Source organism: Furipterus horrens, unplaced genomic scaffold, assembly GCF_987537825.1.
Source record: "Furipterus horrens unplaced genomic scaffold, mFurHor1.1.pri manual_scaffold_3, whole genome shotgun sequence".
Lineage (NCBI taxonomy): Eukaryota > Metazoa > Chordata > Mammalia > Chiroptera > Furipteridae > Furipterus > Furipterus horrens.
In genome coordinates this window covers 33,422,836-33,442,025 of record NW_028327173.1, presented here as the reverse complement: position 1 = coordinate 33,442,025, position 19,190 = coordinate 33,422,836, and the positions used below count along the sequence as shown (strand labels likewise).

The 19,190-nt window shown below is 46.3% G+C and overlaps 2 protein-coding genes across 2 annotated transcripts in view; both read left to right on the top strand.

Moving 5' to 3' along the window:
* Positions 1-19,190, top strand: part of AGBL4 (AGBL carboxypeptidase 4) — a 1,058,495-nt gene that overhangs the window by 833,843 nt on the left and 205,462 nt on the right. The gene's annotated exons all lie outside the window — the stretch shown is intronic.
* The window catches only part of BEND5 (BEN domain containing 5), a 48,544-nt gene that overhangs the window by 5,085 nt on the left and 24,269 nt on the right, over positions 1-19,190 (top strand). Inside the window, exons 2-3 of the mRNA XM_090269427.1 lie at positions 9,965-10,098; positions 12,147-12,531. Of these exons, the coding sequence (XP_090125553.1) occupies positions 9,965-10,098; positions 12,147-12,531 (519 nt within the window). The remainder of the gene's footprint in view (positions 1-9,964; positions 10,099-12,146; positions 12,532-19,190) is intronic.

Here is a 19,190-nt window from a genome sequence, read left to right as displayed (position 1 = left end):
CCCACGCTTGGGGAAGATAGCTTCCAAAGCCACGTTCCTCTTGATTTGGTAGTTTTAGCTCATTCAGGGCTCAGTCCCAGCTTGGCATTGTTGGTCCAAATAGATCACTTGCTCCAGAAATGCTTTGGAACATCTACAAAGTTAGCAGCGAGGCAGGGGATGAGCCGATTTCATATGCAAAGATTGCTGCATGTCATCAGTGGGAGACTGCCAACAAAAGGATTTATTTAAAAAAAAAAAAAAAAAAGCTAGTGAAACTTTTAATTTAGGTTTTGACATGTTCTACTGATGTATGTTGGAGTAAAGATGGGAACTTGCCTGCTGTCATCTGTTGCAGATTCTACTGAAATGTTAACCATTGACGGTTCAGTCTGACGTGATTTATCTTGTTCAAAAACCACATATTTTTTCTGTAGTATGTGTTACAGAGTACTTCAGAGCTCCCGTTCACAGGAGGAAAGAAAAAATGCCATGGGCAAGTCGAGGTTTTGCTTTCTTATTTTTACTTATTTATTTTTTTGTGCGGTGTTTTGTTATTCAAGAGCACACTAGTTTTTATTTTTAAGGACACACCAAAAAAATGGAATTCAAATTTAGATTCTTTGACTCCAAGATTAGTTCCCTTTCCACTGTGCCTACTTGCTTTGTCTTATAAGCTCCTTAGAGAGAGAAAATGTTTGTACATTTTAAGTGCTTACCAGAATAGCTTACATCACCCTGAAGAGGGTTTCTCTGGTTCATTTAGGTTGCCCTTATACTGGAGGGAAATGCAGGAGGGAAATAGGCATTGGTTTTCACCTTCAATGACTGATTTACTAAGTATTTATTGAGTGCTCAACAGGTTCCAGGGTCAGTGCTAAGAGTTCCCACAAACTCTGTCTACATCCATGTGGGATGGAGCTTATTTTCCCTGAAGAAGAGAGCTATTAAGCAATTGTTTAGTGGGTGCTGCAGGTGCCGGGCAGTGGGCTAAGTCTCCCCAGGTGTGCAAGGCCTGTGGGGAAGTATGAACCAGTTCAGTCAAAAAAAACTGGTACCTAAGCTAAGGAGGCAGTGGCCGGGATGGATCTGAGATGCATTAAGGAAGGTGAATCCATGGGACTCGGGCACTGACTGGCTATGGTGACATGTGTGCCGACCATGTGGTGATTCGGGCTCCCCTCCCTCCGGGGGGTGCTCTAGATGAGTAGTCGTTTAGAACCGAAGGTGATGATGAGTTTAGTTGGAGACGTGATGAGTCTCAGGGACCCACAGGATGTCTGGGCAGAGACTCCAGGAGAGCACTTGGATGTCAGGGGAGGTTCAGGACAGCAACGTGAAACCGGGCTGGGATCCCAGCGTGGAGGCTGTTAGCCACGGCCGGTGAGGTCACTGTGGGAGAGGATGCAGAGAGAGAAGCGTGCAGGGCAGAACTCTTGAGAGCACCAGCCTTTAAGTGCCCAGCACAGCAGAACTCAGAGAAGGTGAGGGAGCAGCCACAGAGAATCAGGTGATAAACAGGAGAGATGGGTGTCCTGGAAACCGAGTGAAGAGGGAGGTCTTTGGGTCCTAGATCTAGGCTGGTTTTCGTTTCTTTTAAGTATACAACTACTTTTCCCTCTGAATTCACTGGTGAGACCTAAGATAGGACATCTACATATCTAAAGAGAATAAAAGATTTGCATGGGATGGTATTTTGGGAGTGTTTCGTGTCTGGGTTTTGCCCCAATGGAGGAAGGATCAGAATTGCTCTTCTGGGTCCAGAAAGCAGAGTTAGGTCCAGAGAATGGAATTCATAGGGGTCAGTGGCATCAATATTATAACAGCAGAGGAAGGGCAGATGGGCAATGGAAAGGGAATCCAGCATGGTGATGAGCTCCCTGTCCCTGATAGCAAGCAAGTCAGGCATATTCTGGAATAGAATCCTGCCCTGTGAGCAGCTTTGATGATATGATCTCTAGGGCACATCCTTAAGTATTAAGGAGGAAGTGCTAGAGAGCTGAAATAAGTTAGGTTTTGAAGTCAGACACATGGGTTCAAATTATGACTTTGCTACTTATAAGCTGTACGACCTTAGGGAAATTACTTCACTTCTCCGAGTTCCGGGTACTCATCTGTATCATGGAGATAGTTATTTAGCAAGGTAATATGGAAAAGTGTCTAGCACGTAGTAGGCACTCATTAAACATCAGTAGCTGTTAGGAGAACAGTGGCTAAGAGTTGCTGAGAGACTAGCTTGCTGAGTTGTGGGTACCACCCTTTGTAGAAAGGAGTGATGTGAAGAAACAAGCACATGTAAGGAGCAGACAAGTTGAAAGTTAAACTTTCGCGTGTTTTCATGAAAGACTTACCACCCCCACCCCCACCCTGCCGTTTTTGCCCCTCTGTGATTCTATGCTGGTGCGACTTATTATCCTGGCAACAGCCTGGTGAAGCTCATGATGGCAGCTAGAAAAAACAAGCCAGCGGACGAGGTTCCTGGTTGTGTCTGTGCCCAGCCCTGTGCCAAGGCCGGTGAAGCAGGGAAATGAGAGCAAGGCAACCTGCTGAAACCTGGTTAGCATTTCCTTCTTTCCCTTTCTGGGTGGCCTCAGCAGGACATTGCTTCCTCAGAGGTGCCCACCTGGAGGGGTTAGTTGTTTACATCTTACCCTGTACTGCACAGCAGAGAAAGAGAGATCTGGAAGTCCCTGTGGCTAGCCAGGAGCCACACAGCTGGGAGGACTTGCTGAGGTTCTAGTCTAGTCCTTGTGTCTTACAGAAAAGAGAACCAAGAAGTGATCAGTCACCCAGTTACAGAGCCAGTCCCGGACACCCAGTGTCTCCTGATTTCTTTCTGTCACATCAGAGCAGAGAACTCTTCTTTTTCTTTCCCTGACCAGATACAGTCCTTGAAACCTGAGAATGTTGTCTGCCTTGGATTTTATAAAAACAAACATTATAGGCCAGATAATACAGCGTGTGTGTCTTCTCTGTGGTATGTCTGTTTTTAGTGCAAACATAAGACTAAAGAACTTTTGAAGAGATGAAAACCTTTAAACTCGCATCTAGGTATTTTTAAAACAAGACCAAACCTTTGTAAAAATTTTATGCTTAGCCTTTCAGAATGTCACCCTAACTAACCCACACCAAATTAAACTCTGATGCTCAATTCTTTTAATTATCCAGCATGATTCTATGTAAAATAGGAGTCAAGACAGTGCCTCTTCCATTTTAACTGAACGCTGCAAATTCTTCAGGGCTGCCTTCACTTTTGAAGACAGACTTGCATTGGGTTTCCTGTTTCCTAAAACGCTATTTGCTTACTACCATGTCTTCGTCTCCCCCGCACCCCCATTGCAATGGGATTTTTCTCTTTCTCAGGTTAATAACAAATACCAAGCTCTTCTCTTTCACGAAGAGCAATTTTTACCATATTTTATGGCTTCGAGTAGGGACTCTCTGTGATGATTCTTTAAAGTGCAGTGGCCTTGATCAGCTTGTGTAGTTCAGGAGTTTGGCATCAAGTCATATCTGTATAGTGCTTAGTTCCATTTGGGAATATATTAGCATTCTCCTAGAATATAGGCAAGGTCTTTGGAGAAAGGCAGGCACTTCAGAAGTTATGTCGATACACTCGCCATTATCTATGTGCCCTTTACTTCAGTTGAAGAAGTTACAGCAACTTGGTAATTTTCCTCTTGCTCCTGTAGGATAATTAGGTGATAAGAACAGGGCCTGAGTGTCATGCAGATGTGATTTGAAATTCTGGTTCTGCTAATTACTAGCTTCATGTCTTCCATTAGCCACCTCACTTTCTGAGCCTCTATTTTTTTGTCATTAGAATTGTTGTAGGGATTAAATATAATGAAGCTGGTAAAGAATTTGGCACAGGGCCTGGACACATAGTAGGTGCTTACTTAATATTTGTTGAAAGGATGAACGCAATTAGCTGACTTCCTAGTAGCTGGAGAGGAGGATGTAATTGATGCCCAAATCCTTGGTAGTTTTTTTTTGCTCTGAAAACAAAAGAATTGGAAAGTCAGAACCAGTGAAGATTCTCTCTTCAGAGGCCACACATTCATTTCTTTTTACAGTAAAACATTATTTGGTCTTAAGCTTGGAGCAATTGCAAAGGCAGTTTGACTAGAGAGTTTTCCTCATCCTTCTGAGTCAACTGCTAGTTTCTTGTGCGGTTTCCTGGAATTCAAAGCCACAGGCACACTCCAAAGCCACATTAAAATGCTACATGAAGTTACTTGCTGTCTTAGGTGGTCCCCACCATCGTTCACCTTCATTAATGTGACCAGTTAAGAGTTACAGCTTCTTGACACCCTCTGTTCAGTCTCCTCCTAACGCCTCTTCCATCTTGCTCATCAGTGCCACATTAATCTCCCTAAAACATCTCTTTCATCAAGTCTCAATGTGTCGGATACCCTCAGTGGTTCTCCTTGCCACGGGACCACAGCCAAGCATGTGGCCCACAGGGGCAGCCTAACGGCCACTATTGATCAGACACTTACAACAGGGAAGCACTGGCTTGGTGCTTTACATGCGCTAGCTTTTGGAAAATAGCTGATTATCCCCACTTTACAGATAATGAAACTGAGATTTGGACAGGTTAAGTAGCTTTCCCATGTTCCCACAGTTAGTATGTGCGGAGTTAGAATTCCAAACCATAACCACTTGATTCAGGAGCCTGGCCTGTTTTTATTAGATCCTGGGCCTCTCTCTCCCAATCATTTCTTTCACTTTTCATGTTGATACTGAATGAGCAGTAATCTTCTGTGGACTAGACATGGACGTGAGGCATCACCTTCAACTCCAGAATAGTTAGGAATGCCTGGAGGCTAGAGATTTGCCCCATGGGTACCAGTGTCTCTCAGGAAGTCAAAATTTGCATTCTGGCTGTGGTTCTTAGAACAAACTGGTTGTCACAGACCAGAAGACAAGGACCTCTTAACCATAGTACGCAGCCCAGAACAGGGACTCAGGAAGGGTGCACTGATTGCGGAAGAGGATACACGGAGGCCCCAGGGCTTCCTGGGCCCTCATCCAGGGACCACTGGGCAAGGAGGAGACTGGGAGCATTAGGATGCAGCCAGGCACCAACTAGCTCTCAGAGGAGTCTCGAGATCCCCCTGGCCAAGCACTGGGGCAGCCAGGATCCAGGCCAGGAGGTGTGTGATTAGAGGTACCATCTGCTTCTTCTTTCTGGGTCTTACTCCTGTCACTTGAGACCATTTCTGTACCACTTAGCCTACCTTTTCAGAGAATCCATTCAAGCCCCAAGGCCTGGCTACAGTCTGTTGCTGTTGTGCCTGAGGGTGGTTGCTGCTGCCTGAGGACTTCCTGGGGCCAGATGCCCTGGTGGGAGTGCAGCCGTAGAGTGGCCTTCTGCTTTGAACTTTAGGCTGGGGGTTAGGATGTCCCTGTCTATAGCCTTTATTCATTCACTCAACATTTATTCTGGCTCTACCATGTTCCAGGCATATGTTTAGAGAGAGTAGAACTTAGGCTGGGGAAGCAGAGAGACCTAGATCAAAGCCTGGCTCTGCACCTTTCCATCCTGGTGGCCTAATGGCCTTCTTGAATCTCATTCTCTTATGGGGAAAAAAAAAAAACTATAGCTAATAATACTGAATGGCAGGGTTGGTGTGAGGTGTGAAGAGCCTTATGGTGGTATCTGATAGGTGGGAGACATTTCACCAGTGGTAGCATATTTTTTAATTAAAGTATAATTCATGTTCATAAAATTCACCATTTAAAAGAATGTACAGTCCATTGGTTCTTAGCATATTCACAACATTCTGCAACCATCTTCACCATTTAATCCAGAACCATCTAACTGTTTCCTGCAGTGGCCGCCCCATTTTACAGTCCCACCAGGAATTCAGAGTTCGAGTTTCCTCATGTTCTCCCAGCACTTGTTACTTTTCTTTTCCTTTCTTTTTATTTCTGTTTTTTTCTTTTCTTTCCTCTTTTATTTTCTTTCCTTTCCTTTCCTTTCCTTTCCTTTTCTGTTCTGTTCTTCTCTTTTCTTTTCTTATGATAGCCATCCAAGTGAGTGTAAAATGGTATCTCATTTTACTTTTGATTTGCATTCCCTAATAACTGATGCTTTTGAACATCTTTTTATATGACTGTTGGGCAGCCTCTTTTTTATTAGTCTTCCACTAAACATTTTTGTTTGGTGAGTCCCTATTGTATGGCCAAGCCTAAGATATGGGCTCTACCCTGTGGTTACTCACAATCCATTGGGGAAGGTAGATGTTAAAGCAGATAATTGGGACATAAGAAAATAGGCTGCAGAGAAGATATGAATAGTAAGTCCTCACTTAATGTCCTTGATAGGTTCTTGGAACTTTCGGTGAAACAATGTATACAAAACCAGTTCTATCAGGGGCTAATTGTCATAAGAGTTCTAATGGCATCTCATCAACATTACAAAGAAATAAGTTGTATGAAATGATGTTCTTCAAGGGCCTGCTGTACAATGTGTAATGGGACCTTTGAGGAGGAAGGAGGAGTGGAGTGGAGTTTGTTAAGCAGACAAGGAAGAGGGGGAAGCATTTCAGTTAGACAGAAGAGCAGGAAGCCTGTGGTACAGCTGGTAGGAGCGGGGACTCCTGTCAAAAGGTGGGGAGTGGAGCCTTGTCCGAGTGTTGCCTTGCCCAAACCAGGTCACCCCACCACCACCACCACCAGGAAGCAAGTTGCATGCAGCAGGCCCTGCTGAGCTGCTTCCTCCACTGTCTGTTTTTGGCGCATGTTAACTGAGCTGACTGGATCCACCTGAGGTAGATATGATACCTCCTTTTCCACAGAAAAAGGGAAATGACCCTCACTGACATCGCAGCTTGCCTGACTTGTCCTCCCTACCGAGCAGCAGAACTGGACTTGGAATCCCAGTTGTCTGGCTCCTAGTTTTTCCACACCCGCAGGCTGAACCTCAGCTCTGCTGACCTTGGCATTCAAGGCCATTTATTCTATACACTCCAACTTCCTTCCTCACCTCTCTCTCCTGACTATAACTGAACCATCTTTGCAACCATTCCAGTCCAAAATCTTCCCAAGTTTCCTCTTTTTCGCTTCAGTTCTTCACCCCTGTTGTGTGGTACAGATTCTCCCTGTCCTTACATGGCTATTCTTTTATGAGCACTGACTGTTCATGTGCCATTCACTCCACTCAAGCTCTTTACATACGGATTTGATCATCTTCACAGCATCCTGGCACTGTGAGTAGAAATTATTTACTTCACATCACAGATGAGGAAACAGGCTTGGAGAAGTAACATAACTTACCCAAGATTGCCCAGCCTGCCTACCCTGCACTGATAGAAGGGACCTCCCTTTCCCCGGGGGCCTATAGCAGTTACTGTGCCCTTATCCACATTCAGTATTAGAGATCTTGGATTATCTTTTCCATGGCTTTTTATCTTGTGTCCCCCAACTTATTCTCTGTGTGCTTATTCTCTGTGTCCCCAGGGACTGAGCTAGATCCTGCAAGTGTAAATTCTGAGTAAATGTTAAGCTCAGATATAGTAGGTAAAGCTCTGGGGCCTAGTTAGACAGCCTTTTTCTCACACTGTTCATGTGTACTATGACCTTGTGCAACGCTGAGCACTTCAAGATGGGAACCCAGTCTGTCCTGCTCCATCTGTATCCACAGGCCCAATTGCCGCACTATTTAGAACCCCAGTTTCCTCGTCTGCATTTTGAAAGGGTTACATGAGACGATCTGAGGATCATTCTCAGTTTAAAGATTAGTTTTGCGTGTTGGAGTGATTGCTTCTGTCCACATCAACATGATCCTGAGCAACAGTGTTTCAGCTCAGGAACACAGCACAGCTTGTTATTTCCAGTTTGGTGGCTGCATCTCAAAATGTGCCCTTGAACTTGTCAAACTGAAAACTAGCTCAGGCGCTTTACCCCAGCACATTCAGAAATCCTAAAACCATCCTCTCATCTCCCCTCCTCTCCCTTTCTATCCCCTCTCCTCTTTCTCTCTCTCTTTGTGTGTGTGTTTTTTCCACCTGTGAGAACACCCACCAATCCTATTTCAGGATAACTTCATTTGAAGTACTTTCTTCAGGTTTTACATTTTAGCAGCTTCTTGGCTTAGAAAGAGTCAGAACGATTTATTGAAAGGAAGCTGTTACTCTTGTAGAAAGACTTCATCTCCACTGGATATATTTTATGGACACAAAGAGAACAAGAACAGGCTTTGCGTGTAAAAGTAGACCCCAAGCTCCTCCAGGTAGTGGGAAAGGCTGTTTCCATCTCTGATCAGGAGGAGGTTGTTAACAAAGACCACCTCCTTTTTTTTTTTTTCCTTGGGCAGTTCCCTTACACCCTATTCCTTTCTAAAGTTATTCCTTGTTTCTAAACTGTATCTTTGTTCACCTTATGCTTAGGGAAATAAATGATTCCTAGCATGGTGATAATAGCAACTAAAACATCCCATCCATTGAGCGCCTGCTGTGTACCAGGCACTGTGCAGTGAGTTCTGGGAACCACTGCTGTGATCCTCCCGTGACAGAGGAGACACCTGAGCTCAGCTACACTGAGGCCCTGCCCTCCTTCCTCACTCTGTCACGGAAGAGCTGAGGGTGACGCTGAGGGTGACACATAGGTTCCTCTCCTACCAGAGTCCCACCTCCGACCAGCTGAGGTTCCATTCCCAAGACCATTTGGGAAGATTTGGCATTTGACTACATTCTGGAATAGATATAAGCTCATAAGCTTCCTTCTCAGCTTTACTAACAAGTTGTGAGGAGAGAAGCCCGGCCCGGAGAAAGTGTAAGAGCGTGTTTAGCACAATCACATATGCGTGCACATACACACTCACACATGAAGACCCTCGAGACTGGATGTAACTGGCTACCTCGTCATGAGCCACCTCCAGCATCGGGCAGCGAGCTGGCAACTGCACTTAGGCTTCAGCAGTGGGAGCCGTGGAAGAGCATAAGAAATAGTAGCTCCCAGAGTCTCCAGCAAACAAGACGCCAGAATGTTTTCCACAAAGGGCCAGTTCCAGGGCATATTCGAGTTCCTGCCTCTGGAACGCTTCTGTTTGAAATGTCACCTTTGACATGCACTGTGAGAGACAGATTTGGGAAACCAAATGTGAAATCTGGGCAGGAAAAAAAAAATCTTTTAGATTATCTGAAGTGGATATGAGAAAGCGGGGAGAAAAAAAGTATACCTTTGGAGCTGCGTAGCCCTTGGTAGTTTGTAGCGCACTCCAGCATGTGTTGTTACTACACGTAAGGACTGTGTGTGATACCAGCGGCCTGTTTCCCACTCCTGGCTCCTCCACAAGCCCCTTCCATCCTCTGGGCCTGAGTTCCCTCCCTCATCTGTAAAATGAGAGAGTTGGACCAGTTGGTCGCTACAGCCCGTAAAACTCTTGTCCTGTGATCTGATACCAGTAAAAAGGCAGTAAATGTTACTTGTTACTCTTTTTATATCTGTCTTACCTCAGCCTGCCTCTATCTGGGAGGTCCCTGTCCTCCCAGCTCTGGCTTTACCTCCATACCAGCTGTCATCCCTTTCATGGTTCTTGGTACCTGAGCTGACAGGAACCCACCAGTTTTTTCTGGGAAGTCAGTCACTTGGCTTAGAAAGATCTCAGTTGTGGAGAGATTCATGTGCTAGTTAAGTTTAGACCAGATAGCAATCTAAGGGCCATTTCAGTTCCCAGATTCTAGAATTCCATAAAAGGCCACCCTTTAAGATGCACTCAGAGAAACCCATAAGCAAACTCATTGGACACCATCTCAACGCTTTGTAAGGCAGTGCTTTTAGCAAATACTCCCGATCCTAGATTTCAACGTGCACCACTGCTCTTAGGGCCCTCCGTGCGGGAGGGCACAGGCCCGGGTTTGTTGGCTTTTCCTTTTTAACTGGTCTGGCCTCTGTCATTCTCTGGCTTTTAAGGATATGGGCATGTTTTTAGTATTTTGACTCATAACAAACCTTGTTCTCTCAATATACATTTTAGAAGACAAATCTGACCTTGAAAACAGTGTGATGCAGAAGAAAATAAAAATCCCCAAACTTTCTCTCAATCACGTAGAAGAAGATGGGGAGGTTAAAGATTATGGGGAAGAAGATTTACAGCTTAGACACATCAAGGTAACAAAGTCTTTCCTTTTGTTGGAAGTATGTGGGAGCATTTTTTAGATTTTTGAGAGCTAACGAATTCTAGCCTGGCCTCCTTTCACCATATAAATGTCCCCTGGTGTCACAGGTTAGGAGAGGACTGGGACAGCTAGTATACTTGCTGGCCAACCTTCCAGGGACCCCTGACTCATGCTGTGCCACCAGGCATGGTCCTATTTGCACCGGCACACAGTGCCATTGCCTCTGAAGGTTTGGAACAGAGCGTGACTCTGGCCCACAATTCTGGAGAGGTCTCTGCTGAGCTCCAGGAGCATTCAATAAGCTCTTCTTGGGCAGCAGTTCCAAGCTAGTCACTGTCCTATTGCCCTAAACAGCTAAGAATGAAATCCCTATGACAGGGGTGAGCCAGGTTCACAAAAGAGGGTTTCCGGGTTGGAAGAGAACTTCCGCATGAGGTTGCCTTCCCAGTTGGACATCCCAGTTGATCTTGTCCAGCCTTCACTTGTAAACCTAATGAAAATCTTGCTCAACAAGTCAAATGTTTGTTTTTCTGTTTGGTTGGTTGGTTTTTGTGTGCATGTGGCATTGGGTACCACAGAGAAAGGAAGGAGAAAGAAGGATGCCGTCTGCATTGACCATGGTCTGATTTTGGACACAAGGTCAAGGATATTCCCAGGGTATAATCCAAAAGGTGCAGTTGAGTTTACTTCATGCATCCATTGCACCCTTGCAAGGGGCCTGGCCCTGTGCCAGCCACTGCGGTCAAGGAGATTAGCCAGATACGGCCATGCCCTCGGTGGTCTCATGGTGTCAGGAGGCAGCTATCTAAAGAGATCATTCTAGACTAGCAGCACCTTATCCCAGGGGATAAAATGACAGGATAGGATTTTGTTATGAAACTCAATCTCAGAGTCATGGTTTTTCCTTCTTTAAATTTACAGAAGCATAGTGAGAAATTAAGGCAGGCTTGAACTGACACAGTTAAGTTGTCTGGAATCTTGTGCCCTCAGCTGTCTGTGCCTCCCACAAGTGGCCCACTCAGGAGAGCCCCTGGCCCTCCTGCCCTGGGTGAAGAATTCCATTGGTCCTATCACTCCCATGCCCCTCAATGGAAGCTTTGTCCACTGGAGCTGGAATTTCCTCCAGCAGCTGAAGCCCCTGGGTAGTCCTGGATAATTCTCTTCTCAATGAACTGTCCACACTGTATCCACTGTCTTGGCCAGTGTCCAAAGAGAGGCTGATAGAAACGGGAGAAGGAGCCTAGGGTTGGAAGTCGGACTCCAAGTTCAGGGTCTGTCTCTGTCTACAGCTCCTGAGTATATAGTCCTTCCCCTCTCTGAGCCTCCATTTTCTTGCCTATAAAATGAGGGAGTTACACTGTAGAACCTTTCAACACTAGCATTCTTTGAACTTTTCATTAAGTAAACATTTATCAAGCCCCTGCCAAGTGCCACTCTGGGTAGGAGTGGAGAAACAGAGAAAATAAGACGTGGTTGCTGCCCTAGATTAGAGTAGATGGGCATTCTTAGCATCCTCCCCAACTAAAGCATTCATAAAGTGACGTGATGGAATGGCCTTTTTTTTTTCTTTCACCTTTATGTTTCTGTCGTTGAAGAGATTTGAGTGCTGAGTCCCTTGGGATGACTTGGCTTCCCCTGATTTCTCCCTGATTCACAGCAAATACACATTGAACACCCCCTGTGAGCAAGTCACTTCCTAGGTCCTAGGGGTGCAGCAGGGTCTGGGGAGTTGGGGAGGGTGATTATGGTATAAGACGCATCGAAGAGGCAGAGTGATGGAATGGAAAAAGTGCCGGCCTGGGAAACCCGAGTCCCAGTTCTGCCACCACGTGACCGCGTGATTTGGGCAACACCCTTCCCCACTCTGTGCCTCTGTTTCTCCATTTGTGAAATGAAGGGCTTTGACTAAGTGCACAGGTTCCTCCAAGCACTGATGTTCTGTGGTTCTGTGATTCTAGGCTTGTCTGGGGAAATATTGAGCCGCAGTCCAAGAAAAGTCCCAGCAGCCCTTGCTGAATTGATTCTCGTTGTCCTACACAGAGACCCGAGGGGCGGAAGCCGAGCGAGGTGGCGCACAAGAGCATCGAGGCCGTGGTGGCCCGGCTGGAGAAGCAGAACGGCCTGAGCCTGGGCCACAGCACGTGTCCGGAAGAGGTCTTCGTGGCGGCCTCGCCGGGCACGGAGGACATGGACAGTCTGGAGGAGGCCGCCGTGCCCCGGGCTCTGTATGAGGAGCTGCTGCGCACCTACCAGCAGCAGCAGGAGGAGATGCGCCACCTGCAGCAGGAGCTGGAGCGGACGCGGAGGCAGCTGGTGCAACAGGCCAAGAAGCTCAAGGAGTGTGGGGCGCTGGTGTCTGAGATGAAGGAGCTCCGTGACCTCAACCGCAGACTGCAGGACGTGCTGCTCCTGAGGCTCGGCAGCGGTGAGTGCCCCGCGGGCCACCCGCCGCTGCACGCAGGTGGGGGCATGGGGCGGCCCTTCCTCCCGGAGGGCACAGGGGAGAGCAGGCCAAGTGCCCCAGAGGCCAGGGAAGGGCAGAGACTTGGCTCAGCAGTTACCCTAAGGAGGAGCCACTCCCCTCCCAGTGAACCTGATGGGCGCTCCTGAGTGCAGCGGCCTCAGCAATCTGGCGTGCAGTGGGGTCACCAGGAAGCACGGCTTGGAGAACGACTGCTCCCAGAGTATGTGCCACCACTCACTAGGCATTCATTCAGCAAGAGGCACTACCAGAGCTTATAGGAACCTCTCCAAGGAGGTTTCAGGATAATAAAGAGAGCTAGATGTGATCCTGAAAGTCATCCATTTGGGTCAGAACGTGATAAATGCCATCGGAGTGATGCAGATAAAATGTTAGAAGCGTTCAAAGGATGGGAGGGGGTGGTATTTGTAACTGAGGGAGTCTTGCAGGAAGAAAGGAGGCCTTGAGCTGGGTCTTAATGCGTGGGAGGTGCTTTAAGGCACAAGAGGAGGCCGAGGACAGGGGTCCCGCAGTATGGGAAAACACCTGGAGCGTGCTAAGGGAGCTGTACTGCAAATGTGGTCTGAGGGCGAATAATGAAGGCTTTGAAAACAGTACCAGCCTGCGGTGTCTGGACTTGTTTGGTAGGAATGAGAAGCAGTAAAAAGCTTTTGAGCAGAGAGGCATGTGACCTTAGGAAGATCACCGTGAAGATGTATAAAACTCCTTTGGTTTGCTCATAGAAGAACTCGGGCTCATTGCACCCAATTTTAACAAACCGGGTTTTTAGGTGTTCTCCTCTAACATGGTTTAAAAGCAGGAATAAGGGGAATTCTGAAAGGCCTTAGGCTTGACAGCAAGGAGAAGTGACTGCTTATCACAGAGGAAAGACAGAAACACTTTCAGAACACAGGAATCCAGAATTAGAATGTTTAGAAGTCAGTCTGTCTTGAAGAAATCAGTATAACGCAGGTTCAGAGCCTCCACACCCCTGAAGGCAACCACGAGTTCCCCTTTGTCAGTGTGCCTTGAGTCTGTCCCTAGAGTTGAAGTCAAATACAATCTCGTATTCAAGAAGGAAGTTTCCATTATCTGTATCACAGATTTGTATATAAAGCCTCATTTCTCTTTGAAGTTTAGATAAATATGCTCTTACCCAACCTTACTTATATTTATAGGTGCCCCTTTTTTTTAACCTCGCCTAAGGATATGTTTAATGATTTTATAGAAAGAAGAAGGGAGAGAGAGAGAGAGAAACATCAGTCAGTTGCCTCCCATACCCACGATGACTGGGGATTGAACCTGCCACCTAAGTATGTGCTCTGACTGGGAATCAAACCCATAGCCATTTGATGTTTGGGACAATGCTCTAACCAATTGAGCCACCTGGCCAGGGCAAGGTACCATTTACTTCTTAAACTATATCCCAAGGAAGGAGGATCTCAATAGAGCTTCAGGATAGTCCAGGGAGTCAGAGAAGGAACCCTTGTCACAGAGAAGGAACCCGAGGCTGGAACTCACCCAGAGTCACTAGGGAGACAGAGGCAGGAGCAGAGCTCATCTCAAACGACATCTACTGATTCCTAGGCTGGAAATTTCCTCACTCTCTGACTCTGCCTTCGCCGCGGTTGTTCTCCTTTAGAGGTGCACAGTGACACTAAAGCTCACATGTGCTATGCGACTTAAAGGTTATTAAAATTCTTTATCAAAGTCAAATCTCAAAGAGAAACCCTAACTAAAAATTTGTGAAAGCTGTTTTGGTCTTGGAGTGGGGGTGGGGGATGAGGACAAAATTGGAATTTTCAGAGAGAAAAAGTGTGTCCTGGTCTTCAGATGAATAACTCACTTTCATCACACTCTGTATGCCACGCCTTCTGTAACTGTCCTTGGGGAAAAGCACAGAAACACCAGCTCTCCACAATGCTTTTCTGAATCCCAGGGAGACTGCCTGCTTTACACGGTCATGCACTGAGCTTAAACCCCAGAAACCACTCGAAAACCTTTGCGGCAGTAAGATGCTGTGCATTTTACATCAGCATGTGTCTCTTCTGTCTTAAAACACATAGACAAACTTGACCTTGATCTTTCCAGGCTCTCCCATCCCACAGGCCTTGAGTGCTGTCCTGAGAGCCAGTGGCCGGCTCATCCCTGGTCTGAGTCACTGTCATCATCACAGTGGGATGGACTGAGTCGAAATCAGCCCAAACCACAAGCATGCATGGAACACCCACCATTCACGTTGTGAGCGCCACAGGCACCCCAGAAAATCTCACCCCCATCCTGACCTGTCAAAGCTGAAAGTCCAATGATTAGTGCTTGCTCATCAGAGATTGAGAATGTGCTAAGTTCTAAGACAAATTCGCAAGAATATAATAAAAAAGGGCTCTACCCTAGGGCAAGGTGGTTGTTTTCATGGATCTAGTCTAGTCCCTGGAACCAGGCTCGATTCAAAGCCCAACTTCCTCACTTCCCAATTCTGTGGCTTTGGGAACCTTCTTTTCTTTCTTCTTCCCTTTCTTCTTTGCTTCCTTCTCTGCTTTTTTCTTCCACAAATATTTACTACTCTTCTGCTGTGTGCCAGGCTTTTTGTCTGGCATTAAAATTTTGATTTATATATGATATAGGCCTTGCCCTCTGCCCTTGGGGAACTGAAAGTGTCCTCACAGATGTAATCTGTGGCGGCACAGTGCATAATTGCCACCACAGGGACAGATGCACACGGGCTGTGGGACAGCAAAGGAGGGCACCCACTGAGTTTGGGGTATCAGGGAAGAAAGGCTTCCTGAAGGAAGTGACTTCCGAGCTGGATCCTGAAGGAAGAGTGGGTGGAAGAGTGAGGAGCAATCTAAGCAGAGAGCACCTCTTCAAGCCTCGATGTTCTCATCTGTGAAATGGAAATAATAATATCCTTCTCACAGCCTTGTGACACGCTGCACAGTGCCTGGCATTCTCTTGATGCCCAATGGCTGTTCCTCCTTTTCCACACCATTTGGTGAAGGGGCTAAGACAGAGCTTAGTTTGGTTTTTAACTCTGGCTTTCCCAACCAGTAATTGGCTGTATGACTTTGGATGGTTAACTAACTTCTCTGCCCCCTCTGGATCTTCTATTATAAAAGACAAAAGGGGTTGTATATATGTAGGTTCATTTGGTCATTCAATTACTCAGTTCATTCGATCTGAGCCTAGGAACTGGGGGATATAAAGAGAAGACTAAGACATTAAAAGTTGGGTAGAGGCTAGTGATGTAAGCATATAACTAAAATTCTAGGGAAGGGACTAACATTTGAAGTAGATTTGTCTTTTGGAGATTCTGGAAAGAAACCCCTGTTGTAATAGCTCCTGATCCATACATAATAACAAGAAGTGTAGAATAAGGCAAAGGATAGCCAGAAAGTGGCCGAGAGACCCTCTCCGATCCCGGACTAGATATGCCCTCTAAGGAGCGCGTCCTGGCCTGGGGTTGGCGTGCAGCCTGGGCTGGACTGTACTCTGTCTGTACTGGGCCTGGCTTGCGCATTGTTCGTGGAGGCCCTGCTTGTGTATTTTTTGCATGTTCACCTTGCCAAGGGCCCGGCTCGAGGGCTTTTGTCCAGCTTGGGTGCTGAATCATTCATATGATAACACGCTGATTGAGAGACAAGGGAGGCCAGCAGGTCAGGAGATGCTCAGTTTTAAAAGGAAGGCTCCACACTGGGAAGAATTATTGCTGACTGTCTAGGAATTGGGGCCTTGGGGCAGTGGGTAGGAAGGGGCAGAGCACAGGAGCCTTGCCTCTTCAGCCTAAGGGGACTTCAGGGTGGCAAGCAGGTCCCCCAGCAACCAGGAGTCCCTGGTGGGGGCGGCAGCAAAGTGGTATAAGATGTTTTAGAGATGTCACTGGATGGCTCACGTTTTTGTTTGTGCACTTATTCATTCTTTCATTCATTCCACAAATAAACTCAAGTTGAATTTAACAGGAAAAGATTCTCTAGAATATGGTGCCACTGGGTTGTGGAAGAACTCAGAGAGGATATAGACTGTTACTCTCATGTTGCTGATGAGGAAACAAGCCCAGAAAGTGTCCGGGGCCTATTTCCAGGGGTCTCCTGACCTCTGGTCATGTGTCCTCTCTCTCTGGGCCCTCATCCCACCTGGCCTTCTTTAGTTCTTGGGACATCACCATCACTCACATGGAGGTGACCCCTCTGCACTACCCCCCACCCCAAGGACATTCTGCAAAACAGAGCTTTACTTTTCTACGCTCTCAGCACGGAAAGCAGCCCTCTCTGGTGGAAGGAACCTTGTTCTCCTACCCTTCTGTCAGGACCTCTGGGACAGTGTCAAAGGAAGTGAGCCAACACGTGTAGAGCACGGCAGACCCTCTGTATCGACGGTTTTCCTTTCTTTGGTCCAAAACTATTCGGTGGAAAATTCCAGAAATAAACAATTCTTAACTTTACATTGCGTGCCATTCTGAGTAGCGTGATGAAATCTCACTCCGTCCTGCTTGGTCCCACCCTGGCCGTGACTCATCCCTTTGTCCAGAGTGCCCACGCTGCGTGCACTACCCACCCATTAGTTACTTAGCTGTCTCACAGCTAAGTATCATAGCACTGTGTTCGTAACTCTTATTTTACTTAATTATGGCCCCAAAGCGCAAGAGTTAGTGATGCTGGCAATTCAGATGTGTGAAAGAAAAGCCATGAAGTGCTTCCTTTAAGAGAAGAGGTGTTCTTGTGTAGGAAAAAAACATAGTATGCATAGAGTTGGGTACTATCCGCGGTTTCAGACATCCACTGGGGGTCTTGGAACATGCCCCCATGGGAAAGGGGACACTACAGTATAGCCCTGTGACCAGCGTATTATAAGTGTTCAAGAAGCACCAGTCCCTTTTTCCTCTTCTCTCCTGCTGACTCTCTCCCAAAGAAGTAAATGCTGAGGATGCAAAGAGCATGGAGAGGTTCTAATTTACAAAGTACAGATTTACTTACGTGTATATCCATTTCTTCATTCATTCATTCGACAGTCATTTACTGAGGGTATGCTTTATGCCAGGACTTTGTTAGGTGCAGCAATATAGATAGGAATAAGACAGTCTCCTTTAAAATTTCCCAGATAGGGGGTAGAGTCATGTTTATTAAAATGGGACTTGGCAGACTACTCAGAATTCTAAGGGAATGTGGGGGAAACAGAACAACGGAGCGCCTGTTGCAAGGGTGAGCTCTGGTGTATGTGAAGGAGTCAACTCCTGGGTCTCTCTCGGTTACTTCTCAGCTAGATTCCTTGTTCTCAGAGGTCAAAGACAAGACAAAGATAGTTTTTAGCACTGTAAGTACCTCTTAAATAGTTACATTCATTTCGGTTTTATTCAGGTAATGTTAGTTCGACTAAGATTCAAAAGGGCTATGTGAGGAGTGTAGGAAGGAGGAGATGGAGTCCCTGTCTTCAAGATGCACACACAGCCCTGGCCGGATAGCTCAGATGGTTAGAGCATTGTCCCAATATGTCAAGGTTGCAAGTTTGAACCCTGGTCGGGACACATACATATGAATCAACCAACGAATGCACAGATTAGTGGAAGAACAAATTGATGTCTGTCTGTCTGTCTCTCTCTCTCAAAAAAAAATTAATAAAAAATAAGATGCACACACAGTCCGGTGGGCAGCACAGACATGTACACAACAGGACACTCAACAGAACGAAACAGAACAAAACAGGTGTGATTGAGGAGGGGGCATGTCATGGTTTCAGGTTTCATGTGTGCTTTGTCAGGGAATGTAGGTGGGAATGATGAATTCTGACAGAAGAGGCATAGATAATAAGAATAATAACAGTAATTCACACGCACATGGCACTTTACAGGTTTCAAAGCACCTTGATATTTTTATATCATTGGACTATTACGATAACCTTATTGCAAGGCCAGGTATAAATTATTATCTCCATTTGAGAGAGGAGAATGCAAAAAGAAAAGACAACGTCCCTGTTGGCCAGATCACAAGCTGGTGGAAATTTTTGAAGCAGGAGAAAGCCACTGTGGTGTGCAAATCTGTCTTGGCTCTTAGAGCTGGCTTTCTATCACCTCTCTTCCCCTCTGGGCTCCTGCCTTGTGTTCTGCCCAAGGTCCGTGAAATACCAGCTTTGATCTTTAAAATCCTTTGCGGTCTAAGCTGGATTCTTTAAGCACAGGTCTCTGATGGTGTCTTTGAAAAGGCAGCTAATATCAGCCAAATGCCTCCTGCTGGTTTTCCCTGTCCTGGAGGCAGCTGGGCTTTGGCAGCAGATATTACTCAGGTTTGAATCTCAGCTCTTTCATTCATTGCCTGTGCAACTTCAAGCAAATGGTTTAACCCTTCTCAGCCTCCACATTCTCCTCTGTAAAATGGATATCTTCATGCCTACGCAGTACGGTCAGGACAGCCAGCTCAGTGATTAAGAGCCTGCATGGGTCCTGAGGTCAGAAATACTGGGGTTTTGAACCCTGGCTTATTCCACAAGCTAATCTTGTTACTTGGGGAAAGTTACTTAACTTCCTAGGCCTTAGTTTCCTCATCCATAAGGCAAAGTCAGTGATTGCACCAACTGTTAATGGTGCATAAGCGATTCAAATGAGCAAATGCATGTGAAGACCTCTGCCCAGGGGG